At 48.5% G+C, this 19,309-nt stretch overlaps 1 protein-coding gene across 6 annotated transcripts in view; it reads left to right on the forward strand.

The window, feature by feature from the left end:
* The window catches only part of NAV2 (neuron navigator 2), a 396,738-nt gene that overhangs the window by 346,884 nt on the left and 30,545 nt on the right, over positions 1-19,309 (forward strand). For all 6 annotated transcript variants that reach the window (XM_029208228.1, XM_029208230.1, XM_029208231.1 and 3 more), the window contains 6 exons: positions 4,326-4,349; positions 4,464-4,538; positions 9,361-9,444; positions 9,835-9,946; positions 11,488-11,633; positions 14,364-14,536. In XM_029208228.1, coding sequence (XP_029064061.1) covers positions 4,326-4,349; positions 4,464-4,538; positions 9,361-9,444; positions 9,835-9,946; positions 11,488-11,633; positions 14,364-14,536 — 614 coding nt within the window. The remainder of the gene's footprint in view (positions 1-4,325; positions 4,350-4,463; positions 4,539-9,360; positions 9,445-9,834; positions 9,947-11,487; positions 11,634-14,363; positions 14,537-19,309) is intronic.

Raw genomic sequence — 19,309 nt, forward strand, 5'->3', positions numbered from 1 at the left:
AGAGGTCTACTGAACAAAAGCCAAACAATCAAATACAGTACTGGATTTGTTCAGTATGCTTACTTTTTATAGCTCTGTGCATAACTACCTTAAAAACTTTAACTCGGGAATTCCTGTAGAAAAAAAAAAACATTTGATTAATTAGGAATTGGGAATTCTTTAGCCCTTAATTCCATGGAGGACAGATGTTTTAATAATTCAGTTTTTGGTAATGCCAGGTGTCTCGGCTCTGTAGTGGGACAGACTGTAGATAGCCCCCTGTAAGTTAAAGACCATCCCAGAATTAAGTCAGACAGCCCAGGGCCTGACTGTCTTTCTTAGGCCTATAGCGAGCAAACAGACTTCAGTGGTTGCCAACGCGGTCTGATTTGAAGGACCTAGAAACGTTCTCTTCTGCTCCTACCCACCTTGCCCCTCCAATTCCACAGTACCTCTTTCCTCTGCTAGTCATCTTGTCTGAAGTTTTATCAAAGTCCTGGCTTTCATTTTCAAGACTTTATGTATGGTAACCTTGGGAAGGGGTTATTTAAGCCGTTATCCAAGAAAGCATAGGGATGGCCTTCTAACGATCAGCTGTTGCATCTACTGAGTCCTTTCGTCTAGAATGAAACTCTGTGACATGGGTACCAGACCAGAGGTGGTACTTTTCCGCCTAGATTCACTTCTTCCACAGTATTTACTGGCACCAAGTATTGATATATGCCAGGCTCTGGGCTGAGCCCTGAGGGCGCGGTTTAGGTGGAGAGAGGAGCCTGCTGCCGAAAGAGGAAGCCAGAGGCACGGAGGGTTGGGGCGGGGGGGCCTGGGGGGCGTGTGGAACTCTAGTTTCACAGGGTTGGTGCAGGGCAGCCATACCAGACATTTCAGTGCCCAAACCCCATGTTTTCCCAGGGAGTTCCCAGGGTTTCCTGTCAACACACTTTTCATTCAGAAAAGTGAAAAATGGGGGCTGGCCTGCGTCAGCCAGCCTGGGAGGGAAAGAGCACGAGCTCCTCCACCTGTGAGAACTCAGATGCAGGAAGCCATCACTTGCAGTTCCTGGCTGCTTCCCCTTCACGCCAACCACCGGGAGTTCTTACAGCTACAGGCCTCTCTTTCAGTAGCTCTTGTTCTAGGTGTGTGGACCTGAAGTTCGTGTTTTCATGAAATTTGAAATTGTCCTTTCTGAGTTGATACAAATTCACAAATTACCAAAGACCTGATAATAATAATTTTTAATTCCATGTTTATCTGGATAGCAGGAGACCCGAGGCCTATTCATAGTTTTTCCCTTACTGTTTGACATTTGACATTGGACAAATTACCTCCTTATTCTGGGGGTCTCCATTTTGCCCTTGGCCTCAGGGAGCTAGGCCAGTTGGTCTCCGAGGTCCCTACAACCTCTGACATTCCACTAGTCAGTGAGTCAAAGGTTCCCATGTACTGTTCTTTATATGTGCCTTCTCTGAGAATGTAAGTTGCTTTTGCAGACTTTTTACAAAATACTCTAACCTTTGAATATTTTCATGATGGAGTGGTGTGCTAATTCCAAGGAAAACTGCAAGTCTGGCTGGACTCTGCTACCACCAAGCAGTGGTGTGTGGTCCCTTATCTATTATTAGCTCCTTGGTGATGATGAAATTCAGAAACAAATGCTCAGGCGCCTTTGTAAATGAAAAGGTAAATAAGTTCGTATTTGTTGTCTAAAAAGAGATCCTTGGAGTCTCTTTAAGTTGCCACCAACCCAGACCAAAGAGTCTGCTTAAGACCAGAGTGTTTTAAAGGCTCTTATTGGATGGTAGTAGGCTTTCTCCCCCCTGAAATCCCTGTAATTCTTAGATATTCAATAATGTTCATTCTGGCTGCAATTTGCCTGTAATTTTAATTACAAAGGAAAGAAAAGACAGCCTGTTGCTAAATAAATGCCATGAAGAGGTCGTGGCCGGCCCTTGGAGTAGAAAAACACTGAAGAGGCCACATCTGGCATGAGATTTGCTTTCTTGGTTGGTAGGGAGCAACAGTTGAGTTCCCAGGGGAACTGCCTAGTGGAGAGAGGCCCGGAGCTTCTCTCGGAGTTCCCAGATGTACAGAAGAGCAGCAGCAGCTGGGGCAAGATACAAAACACATGGTTTCTCCAGGCTGCTGTTGAGAACAGGATTCCAACCCCAGAGACAGGTGGGCACCGAGACAGACAGTGGCAGCCGCCCAAGGAAGGCTGTTGATAGAAGTGTTTAGAGGTAGGGCTGGTCTTCCGTGGATGGTTCAGCCTGCTAACAGACCTCCATTCGCCTCCCAAATGTTAGATAGCTATGACGTTATCACCATTAACTTTTCTCCTTTGGATCAGACTCAGAAGCCAGGGCCTTATTTCTGGAAGGCCTCCAGGAGAATGTCGCTATAGTCAGAGCAGGAGAAAGTGCTGGTTAAGATCATAGGCTCTGGAGCCAGACTACCTTGGATCCAATCCCAGTTCTATCACTTATCAGCTGTAGCCATGAGCAAATTATATCACTACCTTCTGAAAGGGTTGTTATGAGGATTAAATGAATAATGAATGTCAAGTGCTTGGAACCGTCTCTGGCATATAGTAAGTGTTCAATAAAATGCTACCTATTATTACCAGAACGTAAGCAACATAAGATGTGAGGGACTTGGTCATGTTCACAGCTGTATCCCAGGTTCTTAAAACAGTGCTTGACACAGAGTTAGAAATCAATAAATATCTGATGGTGGTGGGGATGAATTGATGGACAGGCAGACAGACAGACAAAGAGAGATGGCTGAATATTATCAGAGAGGGCAGAGTAAGCCCTGAGGACTTCTCCAAACCTTCTCCTGAAAGTGTTTCTTAGATGGGGAGATTGTCCAGCTGTGTGACTTTAGGCAAGATATCTGACCTCTCTGAGCCTCAGATGGAATACAAACCTACTTTGTGGAGTTACTGCAAGGATTAACTGATTTGGCCCCAGTGTACCTAACAATTAGTTACTGTTGTTAAAATACAGCCTGGAGGGAGGGCTTTCTGGGGCAGGACCAGGAGTGAGGGCGATGGGAGCAGGACGTGAAGGGCGGTCAGACAGGAAAGGGCTACCCACCTGTCCCAGCTGTTAGGTACAGGGACTATGGGGCCTAATGAGTCATACCCCTCTGCACCCTGAACTAATCGAGAAGTAGAAGCCAGAAACCAGATGCTGACTTTTTAAAAGAATGGGTTTATCACTAGTGAAATTGGATTAGGACACACATAGAGGACTCAAGGACAAAATAGGGTCCTTCCTGATTTTCACTCACCTACCTGGCTCCCAAGTCACTGTTCCACCCCAGTGAACTGCAAATGGTGGGGTGTGGAGAGAAGGGCAGGAAGACTTCCAATATTTCCAAGAAAGGGTGTGTTTGCGGGGGCAGTTGGGGAGGGTTGGGGGTTTCTTCATTTATGGACCCCCCTTGGGAACCCCAGAGGAGAGAAGGAATAGTTCCCCCTGCTGCAGGTCCCCCCAAGCCATGTGGGCTCCCCCTATGGGAAGAGGTAAGTAGCTCGTAGTCTCTGGCCGGCCGACTACTGTGTCACCCCAGACCCAGGGCCCAGTATGGAAGGCTTTGCCAGTAAGAGGGCCTACAGGCTTCGTCTTTACTCCCCAGGGTCACAGGTAACTGGGGGACTAGAGATGGAGCAGCAGGAAGGGACAGGCCACCTTCTTCCTTACAACCAGGGGAGTCACCAGGCTGGCTGACGGGGTTCCCAGCGCCCCCTCACTTCAGGAACCTTCCTGACCTGCTGCTTCAGTGCCCTAGGGAGATGAGAGGGAGGGATAAAACGGGGCGCAATTAATCTATGAGCCGTCCTCCCTGCCTCCCAGGTAGGATCGCCAGATTACATACAGAATGCCCAGTTAAATTTGAAATTCAGGTAAACAACGTATAATTTTTTACTATAAGTGTGTCCCCAATATTGTATGGGACATACTTAAACTAAAAAAAATTCAAACTTAACTGGGTGTTCTGTTTTTTTATTTGCTAAATCTGGCAACTCTGCCCTAGCGTACCCCCTTCTCATCACAGCTTCTCCCTGTCGTCATCTCCACATGGGGACAGGGGGCTCCTCACAACGAAAACAGGAGCGTATTTCCTAATTCTTTCTCGTTTCCTAAAATAATGTGCTGTTCGTATTTGGCCTTTCTGATTGGTCATATTAATTGAACCACTTTATCCTGAGAAGTCCATCAGGAAAGAAACTAATGAATCTTTAAGACTGCTGTAAGTGTCCAAATATGGTACTCCCTGTAGGCAGGATTATACTGTTCTTAGCTTCTCAACTGGTCTAATTTCTTCTCTGTTTTTCTTTACAGCCAGAAGAAAAATGCCAGTCAGAGGTAAGGAAGAGTTGGCTAGTTGGATTTCGTCTTTCGCTATTATCAATTATTTCTCCCAGCTCAGCCTGTAAGTAGACTCCCAAAGCAAGTAACTCTGTGCCCTGTCGTCTTTAGATTCGCAAACTACGGCGGGAGCTGGATGCCTCCCAGGAGAAGGTTTCCGCTTTGACCACCCAGCTGACAGCAAATGTGAGTACAGACCCAGGGCGGTAGCCATTGCTACCTCTGAGCATTATAGAAGCAGTGTGGTATAATAAAAAGGACATAGACTTTAGCATCGTGGGTGTGAGTGTCAGCTCTGACACTTACTGGCATTGTGCTTTGGGCAAATTCTTTAACTTCTGAGCCTGCCTTTGCTCATCTGTGTGTTGGGGAATGATAATGTTTAGCTCTCAGGGGTGTCATGTGATCAGTACCCGAAATAGATTAAGTGCTCAGAAATGTTCATTTCCCTTTCTCTTTCTGAAAATTTTCATCTTAAGAGAAAAAAAAAAAAAATCTAAGGCTCCACAGTAAATAGCTGACCGCTCTGTAATTATAATATACACAAGTACGTGTTCAGGAGGCACTGCCAACTGGCATTCGATTCGGCAACTGTTTGAGTGCCAACTACGCCCCGGGTACTGTGGGTTCAACAGCAGAGCAGGCACAATCACTGTCATCTTAGTGTTCTTTGTCTGGTACAGCAGAGAGACAAAACAGTTTTGCTATAACATGATAGCTGTTGTGATAGCAATAAAGGGTGAAGGTTGCGGGAATATATAGGAGGAGCACCTAGATCAGTCTTGGTAGGGCTGGAAGAAGTCAGGAAAGGCTTCCTGGAGGAGGTGACATCTGATGAATGCTGTGTAGGGGAGGATGCATGGGAAGGACAGCATTCTAACCAAAGAGTAATTCGTGCAAAAGCCCACGGTGCATTTGGAAGCTATAAATAGCTCAGTGTAATTAGAATCTATGGCTTGGATGTGGGGAAGAGGCTGGGGTGGAGGGGGGAAGGAAGTGGAAAGGAGGGAGGCATCGAAGAAATGCAAGGGTCAGGCCACATCATGGAGGCTCTCAGCTGTTAGGTGGTTAAGTCAGCTTCCTAACTGTGGTGTGGTTATAGGATGTGAGGGGTCAGAGTAGAGGCAGAGATCTCCTACCCCATCAGATCAGTCTATAAAGGAGCCCGCAGAGCCGTGAGTTGACGAGGGCTGAGGCTCAGAAGGCAGAGCCTGAGGTTTTGGAAGGTGCTGAGATGCCTCAGAGGCAGGACTTCCTGCTTGGGAGCGCACAACCCAGCTTGAGATCACACATCCGTTTGTGTGTGAGCCTGTCAGAAAGCCACCTGCGTGACTCCCAGCATGCTGTTAAAATGAAAAGCAACTTCAAAAACTTGTCTTCTTTGGACCAGGGAGGTAATTAATATTTATCTGCAGCTTTTGCCCACATAATTCCTGGCTTGAGCCTGAGTCTACTCAAGGAAACTTTCCGTTTCACTTTAAAGTCTGCACATGAAGTACCTAGCACAGTGCTTGACCTTGATTATAGGCTCAATAATTGGTAACTACCCATAACTATTCATTCTCCCGAGCTCTCTTACATTTCTGGAAATCTTTGGGGTTTTTTTCAAAACCCTAATATACTAGGCTATTGTGTGGTTTTTGTTTTTTGTTTTTTGGGGGTTTTTTTTGCGGTACGCGGGCCTCTCACTGCTGTGGTCTCTCCTGTTGCGGAGCACAGGCTCCGGACGCGCAGGCTTAGCGGCCATGGCTCACGGGCCCAGCCGCTCCGTGGCATGTGGGATCTTCCCGGACTGGGGCACGAACCCGTGTCCCCTGCACCGGCAGGCGGACTCTCAACCACTGCGCCACCAGGGAAGCCCTACTGTGTGTTTTATAATCCTTTATTTTCTTGACTTCTTCCTCCATCGGTAACTCTATCCAAAGAAGATCAGAAATTGATGTTAGATCTGAAATTTGAGGCTTAGAGCCTAGTTAAGATGGCAGAGGTATTCTTCTGTGGGTAGTCTTCATCTCAGTAACCAGATGCGTGCATTCGAATCCAGCACCTACCCCAGACCCGGTGAGCCAGGGGTCTCCTCGAAACTTGTGAGGTTTGGCAGCAAGTGATTTGGAGCTACTCCCCTAGTTAAGAATTACAGCTGCCAATGGCTGCCCCTTACTAATGAAAAAATAGTAAGTAATTTACTTATCAATGAACTTGGATTAATTCCTCCAGTGACCTCATGCTTCCCCAAGGGACCTTACATTGGGCCATTTGGAACTGTCCTCTCTGATCGAGAAGAATGAGATCTCTCACACGTTATTATTGTTTCAGAAGTACGTTTTGCTCTTCACAAAAGCTGTTGAATCCAGTATTGTTTTCTTTTTTTTCTTTTCTTTTTTTAAATTAATTAATTTATTTTTGGCTGCGTTGGGTCTTGGTTGCTGCGCACAGACTTTGTCTGGTTGCGGTGAGCAGGGGCTAGTCTTCGTTGTGGTGCGCAGGCTTCTCATTGCTGTGGCTTCTCTTGTTGCAGAGCACGGGCTCTAGGCGCATGGGCTTCAATAGTTGTGGCACGTGGGCTCAGTAGTTGTTGCTCGCAGGCTCAGTAGTTGTGGCGCACGGGCTTAGTTGCTCCGTGGCATGTGGTATCTTCCCGGACCAGGGCTCGAACCTGTGTCCCCTGCTTTGGCAGGCGGATTCTTAACCACTGCGCCACCAGGGAAGTCCCAGTATTGTTTTAAAGTAAATATTTAGTCTTGCCACACACCGCCAGCAGTGCTAACGTGTTTTACTGTCTGCCATCTTTCTTGCAGGCCAAGCTGTGTTTGTTTTTCTAGGACAAACTACTCAAAGCCACCTTCTCTGAGTGTCTTTATACCACTTGTGTTTGTTTTCCTGGGAATACGAGATTGCTGCTTGCTGAGAAGGCTGTTGTGCGGCTCTAAACCAGCCTCCTGGCCCATATTTTCATAATCAAGACCATGACACAAAGTCAGTCCTTTTGCTCACCAGCAAAATGCAATCCTCTGGTTCTTCAGAGCAAATGTGGTTCCTTCTTGAGTTGCAAAATCACTCTCTTGATAGCAGTCTTCATGGGGTCAGGTTTTTGCTTTTGCTTTTAACTGAAGAGAAATGTTGAATGCCCACAAATAGAATCTTGGGGCAATCAAACGAGAACTGAAATAAGTGGAAATTTTGTCATTTAAATTTGACCTTGTCATTCCTTTGAAATGCAAGGGTAGCAGTCATTCTTTCTCACATCCATGTCCTGGCTTCATTCACTTTGTGAATGTCTTGAATTGGTTGGCTTTTGTTCTGCCACATTGTCCCCGGCAAACTAAAGCATATCTCTTTATTTTAAAATGCAAAGGCATTTTCTCAATTTTTAATAAAGAGAGAGCATGCAATCAGAAAGAAGCTGGCCAGTCCACTTAACATTTCTATCTCAAGTGCCCTTGCTCCCTGGCCAATGGAAAAGAGACTCAGCACTTGATCCTAGAGATGTCTTATCCTCCATCTCCCTGTTTGATGAAGTCCAGTAACCGAGGCCTCTCACTCACCCGTCAAGTCTCTCCTCCTCAGACTGAAATGTCCACTGACCCTGACCCTCCTCACAGCACAGGGTGACGGCTCCCCTCCCACCCTTGTCTTCTTCACTCTGTGCATCCGTCACCTTTTCCTCTAGAAGTTTCCAGAACCATCAGATCTCACTTCTCCCAAGACTCAAGTGTCTTGCTGGTCCTTCTGATTCCTCCTGTGACCTTCTGTGTATCGACCCACCCCGCTCCTAGAACCCTTTCTTGATGTCTCCACACCTGTGTTCTCATAGTATCTTTCGTCCCTTTCTCAGTCCCAAACCCCTTCCTTTCCCTGTAGTCTCTAGTCATTCCTGTGTTTTGCAATTCCTTAACAGTTTATAGGTCATTTTCAACTATATTGTTTCATTCAGTGCTCACAATCACCCTGGGAGGAACATAGATATTGCTTCCATTTTATAGATGAAGAAACTGAGGCCAGTAGGATTAGATGAGTTGTCCATTCTTTATTTTTGGTTTTAACAATATTATCAGGATCCTAGGTCAACTAACTAATATTTCACCTGCTGCTCTGTGGAAGAAGGAAAAAGGCTTAGTGTTGGGGGACAGAGTTGCATCTTGCCCTTGAAGAGGGTTTCAGAGAAAGGGGCAGATAGGGAAGCATCACATTTCTCAATTTCTATGGTATATATTTTTTTCATGTTTTTCACATCTCTGAAAATTGGATGCATATTTCAACTATAATTGGCGGCATTTTGAAAACTGTCTTTGTAAAATGTAAAATAATGGTGTGTCTGATGCTGTCTTCTAACAGGGATACAAAAGTGCAGGGGAGCCCCAGGGAAAGTCATAACTCCAGGGAAAACAGTGGGCAGGTTCTCTAAGGAGGTAGCAGATGGGCCTTTCAGTGGCTTTTTTATTAACCAGGATTATAACAAGCAACATCTGCCAACCACTTTGTTCATTTATCCTACAAACGCGCTCAACGTGAGGCTCTACTATGAGCTTGGTGCTTGGGGAACAAAAGGTCATCCTGCAGTGTAGTGGAGACTGGCGTAAATCAGCAATCACAAGAGTGTGTGTGTGTTTGACTGTGATACCACAGTGCGGTCCAGTGTGCTTGTGAGAGTGAATGGGAGGGAACCAACCCAATCTGGGGGTGTCTGGAAGGCATGCGCTGAGGTCTGTCGAGAAGGATGGGTGAAAATCAGTTAGGGAGGCAGTTGGGAGAAGAGCATTCCAGGCAGCGGGGAGAGCATGCAGAAAGGCCCTAAGGTGGGAAGAAGCACGGGGCGTGAAGGACGTGAAAGTCTAGAGTAACTGGATCCCAGAGAGTGGTGCGAGGTGGAGCTCAAGAGGCTGAAGAAGTCGACGGGTTAACCCACGTGGCTCCATTTGGATTTCCGTCTTTGAGACCTTGGCACCCTTTAGGCACTCCTACCTTGCAAGATAATGTGACTGAAGGGAAATGTGTCTTTCCCCTCCAGGCTCACCTTGTGGCGGCCTTTGAACAGAGTCTTGGAAACATGACAATCAGGCTCCAGAGCTTAACCATGACGGCTGAGCAGAAGGTAAAGCAGAAAGAATGCTTCTTTCCTCCCTGCTTGGAATTAACAACAAACCTAAAAACATTATTCTCTTGTATTCCAGAGAGTTGCATAGATTTTAGTGTGCTTGTTGGACTGTTGGAATTGAATCTGAAAGAATAGGTCTGCTGAGTGAAAATATGACCTAGATGGAGTGGCAGTTAACTGCATCGGCAACAGATCTGAGTCCTATTCCTTCTGCGTTGATGTACTCACATGTGCCTATTATAAACTGATTCAACCTAATGTTTGAGAAAAACGTTTCCTGCAACTCCTTCATTCTCTACCCTCCTCTAAGCTGACGCTAAGTTGTACTTCAGCTGAACTCGATACAAAATGATTTGGGGATGACCACTGTTTTTTTCTGTTCCTCAGGATTCAGAACTGAATGAGTTAAGAAAAACCATTGAGCTGCTGAAGAAACAGAACGCAGCTGCCCAGGCGGCCATTAATGGGGTAATAAACACCCCAGAGCTCAACTGCAAAGGTAAAGGGAGAGAAACAGCCTCAGACCAGCGACCTGCCTGCCCTTAGGAACCCTCCCTTGACAATATATGATGCAACCTCCCCGCCAGAGGGTGGGTGTCCATGTCAGTCGGACAGGTCCTAGAAGGCACTTAATCCAGTTGCTTCCAGCCTCTAGGAAAACAGCTATTCCAGCTCATCTTCTCTGATGTATCTCAAAATGGAAGAAAATACATCTCTGTTGGCAAAGTGTCAAAGTATTTCAGAGCCTTAACTTCACTAATGCTTTGATATTTACATATGGACCTGGGACAGCCTGAAATGGGTTCGTCTCTCATTTGTCCCGGAAAATATTCTGGAAGGATTGCTTTGTCCTTGTGTATCTTACTTGGGGGTGGGGGGAGATATGGGCATGAGGAGGAGTTACATCCAGAAAATGATATTAAGAGAACCGAAAGAAAAGTAATGGTGAGAGTTAACATTTATGGAACATTCACCATGTTCTAAGCACTATGCTCAGTGTTTACATGATTTCATTATTCCATTTTCTCTCCACAACACGCTTACGAGTGCAATGCTGGTCCTCCGCACTATGCTGAGGGGAGTACTGAATTTTAGAGGCGAGAGTCCCATCCTGAGGCCACAGAGTGTGAGAAACAGAAATGGGACGAGAACCCTAGTCTGCCCCTGAAACCAGTGCTCTTAAAGACCGGGCTGTCAGGGTCGTTCTGTGATTGTGAGGAACACTGCCTGCAAACTTTATTTTGGTCTCACTACTGTTCTGGGCAGTGTTATTTCTGGTACCACTGTTATCTCAAACGTCAGACCTCCTGGGAAAGCGAGGCTAGAGGTGACGTGGGAAGGATTGGCAAGAGCTGGCCAGGCAGAGCAGAGGGAGAAGAGCATCCCAGGAAGAGAGAATGACACCTGTAAGGTGGTGAGAGGACATGGGCTTGGCATGTCCAAGGGCATGAAAGAAGGCTGGTGCGGGAGGAGCGGGGAGAGCAAAGGAGGGGCACTCACGACACAGATGACTATTGCCACCACTCACAGACACATTTTAGCTCGAAAGAGTGAGTGTGGGGGATCACTAAGCCTCCCCTGACTTCTGTTTTGTAAAGTGGAGAGAGCCCTCCTTTAATTGACCAAAGAGGGCGTGGCACTCGGCTACCCAAGGACCTTAAAACCAGCATCGCAGGGGGCTTCCCTGGTGGCGCAGTGGTTGAGAGTCCGCCTGCCGATGCAGGGGACACGGGTTCGGGCCCCGGTCCGGGAGGATCCCACATGCGGCAGAGCGGCTGGGCCCGTGAGCCATGGCCCCTGAGCCTGCGCGTCCGGAGCCTGTGCCCCGCAACAGGAGAGGCCACGACAGTGAGAGGCCTGTGTACCGCAAAAAAAAAAAAAAAAAATTTAATTAAAAAAAACCCCAGCATTGCGGAACAGAAGGCGATGTCTAATGGGAAATAGCTCCTAGTCCTTGGGTGTGTGGATTTAGGTGTAAATCCTGGGGCAAAGGAAGGGGCTCAAGTCAGCAACTCCTGATGTCCTGCCTTGGGTCTCCAGGAAATGGTACCTCCCAGTCCGCAGACCTCCGTATCCGCAGACAGCACTCCTCCGACAGCGTCTCCAGCATCAACAGTGCCACCAGTCACTCCAGCGTGGGCAGCAACATAGAGAGTGATTCAAAGAAGAAGAAGAGAAAGAATTGGGTAAGTGTGCATCCAAAGACTCTCGTGGGCACTAGCAGAGTCAGGCTTGGAGACGGTGTGCCCCAGATAAAGCCCAGGCTAGCTCTTAACTTCACAACATAGACCTTTGGAAGTCAATCCAGAGAAGTGGCTTGTGGACAGGTTTCTACTAAAATCAGCCTGGTGCTCAGGCAAACCCTAGGATTTATGAAATCACTACCTCTTTGTAGTTTTTCTGTTTCATGAGACTACGTGAAGCACTCATCTTTCATTGCATATGTGTCATTTCTTCCTCCTCATACGCTGGCCACAGAGTTCCAGTTACTAGAGCAAAGTTACTCTTAAGTGGTTTTTTCCTTAGTTCCAAAGTAGTGTTTGGAATATGTATCACTAGTTATCCCATCACCATAGTCCTTATCTTATTTATTTACATAGTTGCCTATGATAGCATTAAATCACCCACCCTTGTCTTTGAAATTTTTTTGACCGTTTGCTGTAAGTTAAAGCTTCATAATGTACTTGTTAGCAGTTAGTGAGTGGTTCTAAATTGGGGGGGGGGTGGTGGAAATCATACCTCAAAATAGCAAATATAATAGAACCAGTGTCCAATGCGGTGTTTCTCCACGTTTCCATAATCCCATCGAGCTACTTGGCCTTCTGTACAGTGGCCTCTTGAACAGCTTTTCCCATTCTTCTTGGGAAATTCCACTCCCCTCTCCCCACCCAATTTTTAGTTCTGCTGTCAGGGCTGTGACTGTCAGTTCTGACAGACGTTTGCCGCCCGCCGACTTCAGTGCAGGGACACCCCAGGTTGATCTGAAGTTGGCCAGGACTCACAGGACCCCGTTTGTCAATGCTGACAGCATCGTGTTTTCACAGTAGCTTCATCGTCCTCATTCATTCCATACACTTCCCCCTCATCTTGTGTTATCTTGGATGGGTGGCGAGGTCTCCTGATGGAGGAGTCGAGGATTTAGTCATTTTGCCTATTGATGGCTCGCATCGGAGGCAAGCCGAAAGGCCAGTTCAGTGTGGTCCTCTCATTGTTCCGATGAAATTTTTCCTTACGTTACTAATGGCTTTTAGTCAACTCCTTTGCTATGACTTAAACCAACAGAATTAACTCATGTTTCTAATGTGCTGTTGATAAATACGGTCTGATTTAATTATCAACGTGATGAGAGTTATTTTCTATGAAAAATCATGTTTATCCATTTTCTTTAATTCCGGAAATAAAACTCGTTTATTTTAAGACAACTCTTGGTTACCGGTGCAATTGGGGAGGATGGATAATTGGCATCCTCGGAATCCCAGAGCTTGATTTTGTCTGCTCTAATGCCGAGCATTTTACCAGAGGTTGAGGCAAGGATTTAGGTTGACGTACACCAAACCCTTCTCTTTCTATGGCTACTCTCTGGAAATACAGCCATAAGTAGGAAATGGGAGAGAAATGGGATCCGGACTCGCCCACAAGCCGGACAAGCAGATTGTTACGGGTGAAACTTTGATGGGAGACAATTCCCATTATTTCAGAACGGCCCATTTTCTGAATTTCACAATGGCTAAGAAAATGTCCAGAATACGTTTTCAGTAGGAGAAAAAAGACTTTAGAAAAAGGCAATTACTTTTTAAGAGACATTTTTCAAAATGAAACTTTATTTTTTGGCCTAGAAAAATACATGCTTATCATGGCTTTCAGAGCAGACCTCGCACTTTAAATTCTTTATGTTCTCACTAGACTTTTCAGATCCATCTCGTGGTTTGGGGAATCTGTGATATACCAGTTCCTTTTTCCCAATATGGTTAATACATTTCTTTAAAATATCATTTTTTTGAGCAAGAAGCGAGACAGCTAATTTTCTGCTTTTATTATATTACGTGTATAGAAGGACTGCAGCAGCTCCTAAGTATACATATCAAAGAGCTATGCAGCCATGTTGGGACCAGTGCAGCAAAGAAGCTACCCTTGCTAAGAAAAGAAGACATGCCAAAAAATAATAATAATAATAAGGCTTATAGATGACTGATAAAAGGCCGGAAAAGAGTGAGGAGTATAGGAGGGTGGGACAGTCATTTCAACCAGACAGAGAAGCTTGCAGAGCTCGGATTATAGGGGCCTCCAGACTCTCTCTTCCTCTCCTTCCATAATAGAGGAGGATGCCCTTAATGCTTTGAAAGATTCTTGATCCTACCGGAAACCTCCTCTCTGTATGGTGTTTATTATTAGCCATGTCATGTCTGAAAAGTCCGAAGCTTTCCCTGTCACTGGCTTTCTCTGTTAAAAATTGTCTTTTTTCCTTCCCCTTCCCCATTTTTGCTTGCGTTTTCTCTGGCAGGTCAATGAGGTAAGCAAGACCAACGTGAATATCAGATACCAAGCTAACCCATCCATTGATATGACTAACCTCATCTGCACCCGTCACCGTGTCTGAGCACCCCGCTTTGTTGCTGTGTCACCTCCTCCTCTCGACATCCATCTGCTGAGCCAGGCTCTGTCTTGCTGTTGGCATCTAGTCTTGAGCCAAGAGTAGGCATGGAATGTTATCCACAGGTCCAGTCCCCTGAGCTGTCAACACCAGATAACTCTTCTTCCCTTAATTCACTGATTTGAGAGAGCTGTTGGGAACCTTTTTCATTGCTGGGGGGAAACCGCGGGAGAAGTAATTTGCTGTTCACTCTGCATGTCTCCGTTTTGCCGAGGCCTAAGGGGTGGTCTCACCTCCTGCCAGGCTGACGGTCTTGTGTATTCAGTTACGCAGCTCCTTCAAGCAAGCCTTCGGGAAGAAGAAGTCCCCCAAGTCGGCATCCTCTCATTCAGACATTGAGGAGATGACGGATTCTTCTCTGCCTTCCTCACCAAAGTTACCACACAACGGTCCCATGGGCTCCACTCCCCTGCTGAGGAACTCTCACTCCAATTCTCTGTAAGTCTCTGTCTGCCGGGGTCACTCGGGTCAGACGGCATCTTTGGCCCCTGGGAACCCTCTCCAGCAGGAATGACTAGGAGTCCTGCTGTGTTCCTTGGGGTCCTTTGTGTCTTGCGTTCATAAGACCGTGCATATTCTTGCGGTGTTTTAGGACCAGAGAGTTTAAAAGAGAAAGGAAACGAGTTTCTGTTCTGCTGGCATCGGTGTGCATAATTAGCTGGCTGGGGGCTTCCCTGGTGGCTCAGTGGTTGAGAGTCCACCTACCGATGCAGGGGACGTGGGTTCGTGCCCCGGTCCGGGAGGATCCCGCGTGCCGCGGAGCGGCTGGGCCTGTGAGCCATGGCCGCTGAGCCTGCGCGTCCGGAGCCTGTGCTCCGCAGCGGGAGAGGCCACAACAGTGAGAGGCCCACGTACTGCAAACAAACAAACAAACAAACAAACAAACAAACAAACAAATAAATAAATAAATAAATAAATAAATAAATAAATAACTAACTAACTGGCTGATCTTGGGCAAACGGCTTAACCTCTCTTTGTTTCCATTTCTTTGTCAGATTGGGATAATAGTTGTCTCCTTATCCTATCCTAAGGATTGAACAAGATAAGTAGATGTGAAGAGCACAACAGCCGTTGTGCTCTGACAGGGAGATGATGGTATAAGTGTTGGCAGTTTGGGCTGAAATTCTGGTTCACTTGGGTGACGGGGCTTAGAGAGATTATACTTTTCTTCTTTGATCAACATTTAGTGTTGACTCTTTCTCTGAGGTCAGCACTCAGAAATAAGACTTTAAAAAAACAGAGCAATTCAGTGACGATTCTCTTTACCAAAGGGCTCTGTATTTCGTCGAGTGATTCATCACCATGAACTCTCCCAGTCGACTGTAAATGAGTCAGTTTGTACAGAGCCCTTTGGGAGCACAGCTGGTTGAGTGAGACAGGCAATTGCTCCCTTGGCCTTGGCTTAGGTGCTGTTGCCCTTGGCAGAGAGGTACGTAGAAGGGAAGAGTCACCTCCTCTTGCCCAGCCAAGCTCCCGTGCTTTCCACCGAGCACCCATTGAGCATTGTTCCATCAGGGCCCCATCTCAGAACATGAGGCCGAGAATCTAGAAAGAGGTCAGGAATGGCTTGGGACAGACAGGCGGGGACCCAGGTGTCTGCTCAGAAGGTGGCACAGCTGACTCCCTGCAGCGGTGAAAAGGATTGCCCCTGCAATAGGGCAATCAGAGCTAGGGCTGAGTTCCATCAGAGCCCTTGGCATAACCAGGCGAGGAGTGAAAGAGGAACCAGAGCTCAAGTGGTCTGGAAAGGCAATTTCCACGAGATAAGACAGTGCCTGGGGAAAGAGGACCGCTGTGGCCGGGGTCAGAACAGCCAGCGAGCTAGGGTTGGGCAAGGGGGCGGGGGTAGTGGTAGATACCTCAGTTTCTTCACTGATGAAAATGGGATCTGCATCACTGGGTGCTCGTGAGGGCCGACTCAGATCCCGTGCGTGCAGGGCAACCTCCTTCCGATCTCAGGAGGTCAGGTCTGGCGCCATCCCCAGGTCCACTCAGCCTGCCCGCAGAAGACAGCGGCCTGCACCAGCGTCCCCAAAGCCAGCTCACCAGATGGGTGCAGGGAACGCGGGTGAGAGGGTGGGCCAGGCCTTTGTAGCACGTCGCCTGCCCGGACTGCACACGAGACAGGCCGTGCAAGCAAGGAGACAGAGCGTAGAGCCCTGACTTTTTTATGAACCCACCTGCCAGTGAAGCATGGCCTCGTCAGGGTGTCTGCTTTACTTAGGTCAGCAGCTCCTCTTCTCTCGGGGAGCACCCTGGTAAGAGGGAGGCCGTGCGGACAGGCACGTCCATTCTGGGCAAGGGTGAAACCCCAAGTGGGGGGGTGGAGAGGAGTGCTGAGCACTGGAGTGCAGTGCCCGCCTGAGGCCCCGTGTGCTGGTGTGAGGGTTAGACCCGGTGTTCAGGAGCGTGAGTCCTGTTTGACCTGAAGAGTGCCCAAGAGGTAAATAAAGGACAAGGCTGCCCGTGACTCACCTGCCATTATCCCAGAGCATCTCAATCCAGTTGTTTGTTTCCCGGCCAGGAGAAAAAGGAACTCTTCATCTGTTCTTTATGTATTGGTATAAACTTCTCATATGCCAGCCTGTGTGAGCAGGACACTACCCAAGACGGTTCTGGAGAGACCAAAGAGAATATTAACCACCCCTGGGGATTAGGGACTACGGGGACGTGAAACGGTAGAGCTGCATCTCCTGGCATCTGCTCCGTGCCAGGCGCTGTTCTTGGCTCCGGTGACAGTGGACGAGACGATCACGTCCCAGCTCCGGTGTAGACCCTGTATGTCAGGGGGAGAGACGGGCATTAAGCACAGAAATCTGGATAAACTAGAAGGATCAGATAGTGCCAAGGGTTCATGCTGGGAACTGAAACAGTGTGTTGGGATACAGAGTACCTTGGCGGCAACTGCAGGCGGGGTAGTCCAGAAAGGCCCCTCTGAGGAGATGACGTTTCAGCCGAGATCTGTGTGCCAGGAAGAACCCCTGGTTAGTTCTCGTTGGTAACACTAGCTGCTGTGACAAACTCAGTCGCAAAGGTCAGCGCCTTTGCCTGCGTCTGTTGGTCTCTGCTTCCTTCCAGACCCAACGCAGATAACCCTCATGGGCAGGCGGCCTGCCGTGTGGTGATGCCGGCACCGAGGCTCCCTCTGTGCCGCGGGCCCGTGTCCTCTGCTGAGTGTCCAGCCAGCAAGCGGGGAGGGGAGAGAGTGTGGAGGCCCTGCAGGTGTGTGTCGCGGACCAGGCCTCTTCCCACCGTCCACTGAGCAGGGCTTCCGACCTTGGCGGGAAGACGTGACATGAGTGTGCCTGGGAGGGGAAGGAGGTGGGCCGTCGTAAACCTGTGGCCGACTCTGCCTGCCAGCAAGCAGGGCAGCCCTCCCGACAGAACCCAGAAGCAGGCCCGGTGTGTCTGAGAAAGGGGAGGCTAGCCAGCCTGGCTGCCGCGTCATGGGCGCGTGAGAAAGTGGTGGGAAGGAAGGCCAGCCATGCAGAGGCGGCGCCCAGGACATGTGAGGCTTTGAAGCCAAGGTGAACTTGCAGCTGATGTCCTGTGTGATAAGGAGGCTTTGGAGAGTTTTCAGCAGGAGCGTGAGATCATCTGAATTAGCTTCACAAAGGTGGGAGTCTCCGTTCAGGGGGTCAGGGACATAGTGGGGCGGGAGTGGAGGAGGGAGACCATGGAAGAGGCTGACGGCCACTCTCCCCACCAGCTGCTCTGGCCCATTTCCTGTTCTTTGAACTGGCCACTCACACCCCCACCTCCCCGGGCCTTTTGCCCTTTCTGTGCCCTCTGCCTGGTGTGCTCCTCCCCAGAGATCCGCTTCCTCCGGGCCTCTGCTCAGTGTTACTACCCCATCAGTAAGGCCTGGCCTAGGCACCTTGCCTAAAACACCCCACCACCAGCCAGCGCTCCCAACAGCCCCCTTCCCATTTTATTTTTCACCACGGCAAATATCGCCACCTGCCGTGGAGCTTTTCCTTGGTTATTTTTTCTTTGCCCCCGCCCCCCAGTCTACAGCTGAAGCTCCATGGAGGTAGGCAGTCTGTTTCGCGGGCATTCAGATATTAGGTGGAATGAGTGATTGATGCTAGTGATGAGTCCCGGGTGGACTTAGGATATATTCTGGAAAGTTGAGGGCACGTGGTGAGGTGGATTGTGAGGGAAGGAGAAGAGTCCTTGAATATTCCTAGACCTGCCACTTGAAGACTTCGGTGTGTGGCGGCGTTGTTTCTGGCATGAGTGGGAGACACACACGGGGCCAGGTGGGGATCAGCGGCTCTGGTTTGACCGTGCAAAGTTTGAGATGCCCAGGAGACATCCCTGTCGAGATGCCAGCCAGCCTGGAGTTCCTGGAGGTGGAGGTTTGGGAGACGTGGCCTCAGCGGTGGTTTCGAAAGCTGGGAAGCTGGAGGGATTCTCCAAGGGGTTGAATGGAGATGGCGAAGAGGCAGAGGGGCAAGGACTGAGCTCTGGGACTCTCTCATATCTGAGGTTCAGGAAGAGGAAGTAGAGCAGCCAGCGAGGTGGGTGGAAACCCAGAAGCAGAGAGAAGAAACTGTTTGGAGGCGGGAGTAGTCACTGGGCCAGAAGCTGCCGGGCGGCCAAGCAGCGATGCATTCAGCCTACGGGGCTCCCGGAGCCTGTAGCAGGAGCGCTCCCCCAAACCACTTTCCCCATAGGGACTGGGCGGGCAGGCGGGCCCACCCTTTGGCTCGGCAGCCCTTTCCTGACATTCCACAGCATCCATGCACACTAGAGATGTTTGCTTTGGGTCTGATTTTCCAAAGCGTGGGCAGAGAGCAAATGCTTCTTTCCAGCCTTGAAGGGTTTGTAAGAATGTGCAGATCTAGACGCGAGAGGGCGTTCAAAGAAGAAACCAAAGGCAGAGGAATCGGGGCTCAGAACAGTTCCTACCCCGTGGGTGGAAGGAATGGCCGTGTGGGAAGGCAGTGTTTCCCACACTAGGGTGTGTAAAGTTAGGTATGCCCCCAGCCCTGCCTCCTGGGCATGACGGCATGAATATGCTGGAATTAAGTGTTAGGGGCTGAGTAGGAAAAATTAACATCAGGTTGCTTCAGTAAGTGGTCCATAGAGGGGACCAGTGTGTGTCCATCCATGCCTACTGGATGAAGTTCAGGAGTTGCGCCCTGGAGTTAAGCAGACCCATCAGACTTGTTACTGATTCTTTTTTTTTTTTTTTTTTTTTTTTTT

The sequence above is a fragment of the Monodon monoceros genome, unplaced genomic scaffold, assembly GCF_005190385.1.
Source record: "Monodon monoceros isolate NGI ecotype Baffin Bay Population unplaced genomic scaffold, NGI_Narwhal_1 Super_Scaffold_7, whole genome shotgun sequence".
Lineage (NCBI taxonomy): Eukaryota > Metazoa > Chordata > Mammalia > Artiodactyla > Monodontidae > Monodon > Monodon monoceros.